At 58.8% G+C, this 3,370-nt stretch overlaps 1 protein-coding gene across 2 annotated transcripts in view; it reads right to left on the minus strand.

Moving 5' to 3' along the window:
• Positions 1-6: 6 nt before the first annotated feature.
• The window catches only part of NPRL2 (NPR2 like, GATOR1 complex subunit), a 3,912-nt gene continuing 548 nt past the window's right edge, over positions 7-3,370 (minus strand). Inside the window, exons 2-11 of one of the 2 annotated variants that reach the window (XM_009639362.2) lie at positions 3,301-3,365; positions 2,528-2,696; positions 2,174-2,282; positions 1,724-1,860; positions 1,321-1,418; positions 1,190-1,226; positions 944-1,037; positions 747-864; positions 380-522; positions 7-123 (exon numbers count right to left, since the gene is read on the minus strand). In XM_009639362.2, the coding sequence (XP_009637657.1) occupies positions 56-123; positions 380-522; positions 747-864; positions 944-1,037; positions 1,190-1,226; positions 1,321-1,418; positions 1,724-1,860; positions 2,174-2,282; positions 2,528-2,696; positions 3,301-3,365 (1,038 nt within the window). In that variant the 3' untranslated portion in view covers positions 7-55. Of the gene's footprint in view, positions 124-379; positions 523-746; positions 865-943; positions 1,038-1,189; positions 1,227-1,320; positions 1,419-1,723; positions 1,861-2,173; positions 2,283-2,527; positions 2,697-3,300 lie in introns of both variants that reach the window. The other variant, XM_035894758.1, reaches the window with a different exon arrangement.

A 3,370-nucleotide genomic window follows, 5' to 3' on the forward strand; every position in this document is an offset into this window, starting at 1 on the left:
AACGCGTGGGCGGACACAGGGGCTCCGGTGCGGACCCCGGCTGCCATCCCCGCTGTCACTTCCAGCACACGATGATATTGGGGTCGTTCTCCAGGCGCTCATCCAGCTCCTTGTAACTCATGCCTGGGGGAAGAGGCAGTGGGGAGTCAGTGGGGTGCCTGGCAGCGGCGTCAGGGGGCTGGACAACCCCCCCCCAATTCCTGCCCCTGACAGCATGGGCTTGGAAGCCCAGTTCAGCCCAGAGTCCTGTCCCCCTGCGGCTTGAAGGCTCCCAAAGGGGTGAGGGAGACCCCGAAACCAGTGCCCAGCCCTGGGCATGCAGGCAGCCCCCGGCCTCCCACCGTCCCTAAGAGCTGCACGGAGGAGCTTGGATCCTCACCGGTCTTGCAGCAGATCTCATCGTAGCTGTGGCAGCCTGTGTACAGCCGAGCTGGGTGGCTCCGCTCATCCCGGGCGACCTTGACGGGGTATTTCTGGAGCCGTCGGATAAGGCCCTTCATCAAGCCAAATTGGATGAGCCTCCTGGGTACGAGGAGGGAAGAGACTGGGACCGTGACACTGAGGCCCTAAAACACCCCAGCTCCCTCCACTCCCTTCTGGTTCCACCATGCCACACCACTGCCTCGGTTTCCCCACTTACAGATGCAGGGGTTGGGTACTCCCTTCTCACTCCCCCACACTCGCCCCCACCATCCCTGGTGTCACTGCTGCCCTCGGGGACCGAGCAGGAGGGTGCTGGCTCTGACCTCTCGTCCACCCTCTGGAGCTGCAAGGTGTAGCGGGAGATGAGGTCTCGCACCGTTGTGCCGGGGCTCAGCCCACAGTACAGCTGGAAGACGTCCCTGAGGCTGGCTCGCTTGTGCCCTGTGGGGACAGGACAAGTCACCAGTCAGCGGCCCTCTCCCTCTGCCCCCGCCAGCAGCCCAGCACGGAGTCACTGCACCTTGTTTGGTGACGTAGGACAGACACTCTTCCTGGAGACACTTGTCATCCACCAGGTCCTGGACCTTTGGCGTGGTGCAGTAGACATTGGAGTACTGGAGGGCAAGGGAAAACCAGCTCTGCTCAGCCACAGCTCTGAGAGACAGATCCACCCTGCTCCAAACCCCCTCATCCCCCTACACAGCCACCCCGATGGCACAGCCACCCAAATCCCACTCGCAGCCCCACACGCCGGGGCCTGACCTACCTGGAGTATGGAGACAAGCGTGACAACCCCGTAGTACCTGCAGACAGACAGACAAATGTGAGAGACATGCTCTGCCAGCACCCATCAGCACCCCTCCTGCATGCTGTCCAGGCCCCGTTCCACGCACTCACAGCAGGTTTTGCACAGCAATGCGCACCAAGTTCAGCTCCACGTCGGCTTCTGCGGAGATTTTCTGGACATGCCGAAAGCCATCGATGTAGGGCAGGATCTAGGAGGGGAGGAGGTGAGAGCTAAGAAGGGAGAGAGCAGAGAGGCCCGAGGTACCACCCTGAAGCCCAGGAAACTCCCCTGTGTCTGGGAGCACACTGGGACAGGCAGGCTCCATCCCCAACAGCATTTTATCCTTATGTTGGGTGAATGGGTTGCTCACAGGCCCGAGCACAAAGACAAGGGGAACACCAAACCATGCTCATTAATGTGGTGATCTCTGGGACAGCCTGACTCTCCTCTGCCCCCGGGTAGGCTGGAAACAGACCCCATTCGAACCGTACTGCCCTGGTCAAGCACACGGACCTGCTGTGTGGTGAGATCCCACTGGGAGTTGAAGAAGTCATCCTTGTCTTGGGTGAAGACAGGGACATCATACTCCTGCACGATGGGGGGGTCCGGGCGCTGCTCAATCACCTTCAGGTGGATGGTGTTCGACTCATCTGGCCGGGGAAGGGGGAGTGCTCAGGTCCCACAGAAACCTCTGCTCCCTCGGGAGCTTGTGGCCATCAGCCCCAGGACACCACCACGCCGCGCAGAGGAAGGTGTTCGCAGCCCATAACCCCATCCCTCCTGGCCCTTCCAGGGCAAGATTGGCTCAGATGCCCCCCAGCTCCAAGGGCAGAGAGGCAGGAAGCTGCCAGAAGCAGTGCAGGCAGAACTGACCCGGGCAGGGGACGGCCCAGCTGCCTCCCAGCACTGCCCTGCCCCACTCCTGCCCTTGCTGCCAGGATGGGGACGGCAAAGCTGCTGTACCTATGGGCAGGGTGCACTTTCCTTTGGCATTCAGCTCCTCAAGCAGGATGGTCATGATGGGAACCAGCTTCTGTTTACTCTCCTCGTTGGAGATGAAGCCGCTTTCCAGCTAAAGAAAGAAGAAAATCAAGTCAGTCCCCCCCCTCCCCAGGATTACTGGCTATAGGAACCACACATCTCAGACCCTACTCTCCCTCAAACTTCAAGTGACACCAGCGTAATCCTCTCCCCGCTGCAAACCTGGCCCCTGCCCAAGCAATGCCTGGTGACCCACAGCGTGCACCAGGACAGTGGTGACCCTGCAAGGTGCATGGTGAGGCAGCCAGCCTCCCCTCACATCGGCTTGGGCCTCACCTCGAGGGTGGTGAGGTAGCCAGCCAGCTTCTTCACTATGGGCTCCAGAGCACAAGCCTTGGCTCTGGCATCACACACAAAGCCCAGGTTGAAGAGCAGAGCATTTCGGCTGTACTTCTTGTGCTCAATACACACGGGGCAGCCAATCAGCTTCTTCTCCATGGCCGTGCTGTGGGAAGACAAGCAAAAGCATAACCTGCACCTACACCCTCAGGGAGGCCTGAGCCCCACACAGGGCTAGTTCCCAGTCAGCTTTAGAGGTGGGGGCTTCTCTGTTTTTCAGGAAAAATGATGTCTAATCCCCAAATGCTCAGAGTGCAAAACACAGTGTGAAGAAGTCAGGGGGGAGGAAGTCAACCATCAGAGAAGAAAACAGTCTCCTTTCAACACCAGCACAGCTCTCTTTGGGAATTAGAGACCTTGGTTACTCTGAATTGCTGCTTCCCATTCCTCTCCCCCAACCGTTTCAGACCACAACAGCAGAATGGCCGCACAGGTATGCTGCTGAGCACCTCCTCAAAGATGACTCCATCTCATGCAGCACAACCCGTACATAGATGGACACAGAGCCCATTACAAGTATGAGTGCAGTCAGCTGCATCTTTCCTGTTGGGCTAATCCATGAAAATCAGACCTGCTTTTCCGCAGCGTGAGTGCCCTGCAGCCTTCAAAACACTTCTGCCGGCCCGTAAGCCATCTGACTTTCCTGGATTTGAGGCTGACAGAGAACCACACGCCCCTAGGAAAGGGCAGGTGGCTCGGCCAACAATCACACGGTGATCAGCTTGTTCTGCAGCTCGGGCTTCGTGATGACGTACACCTGGATGGTGTCAAAGAGCTCCC

This window comes from Egretta garzetta, unplaced genomic scaffold (genome assembly GCF_000687185.1).
Source record: "Egretta garzetta isolate BGI_Z169 unplaced genomic scaffold, ASM68718v1 scaffold215, whole genome shotgun sequence".
NCBI lineage: Eukaryota > Metazoa > Chordata > Aves > Pelecaniformes > Ardeidae > Egretta > Egretta garzetta.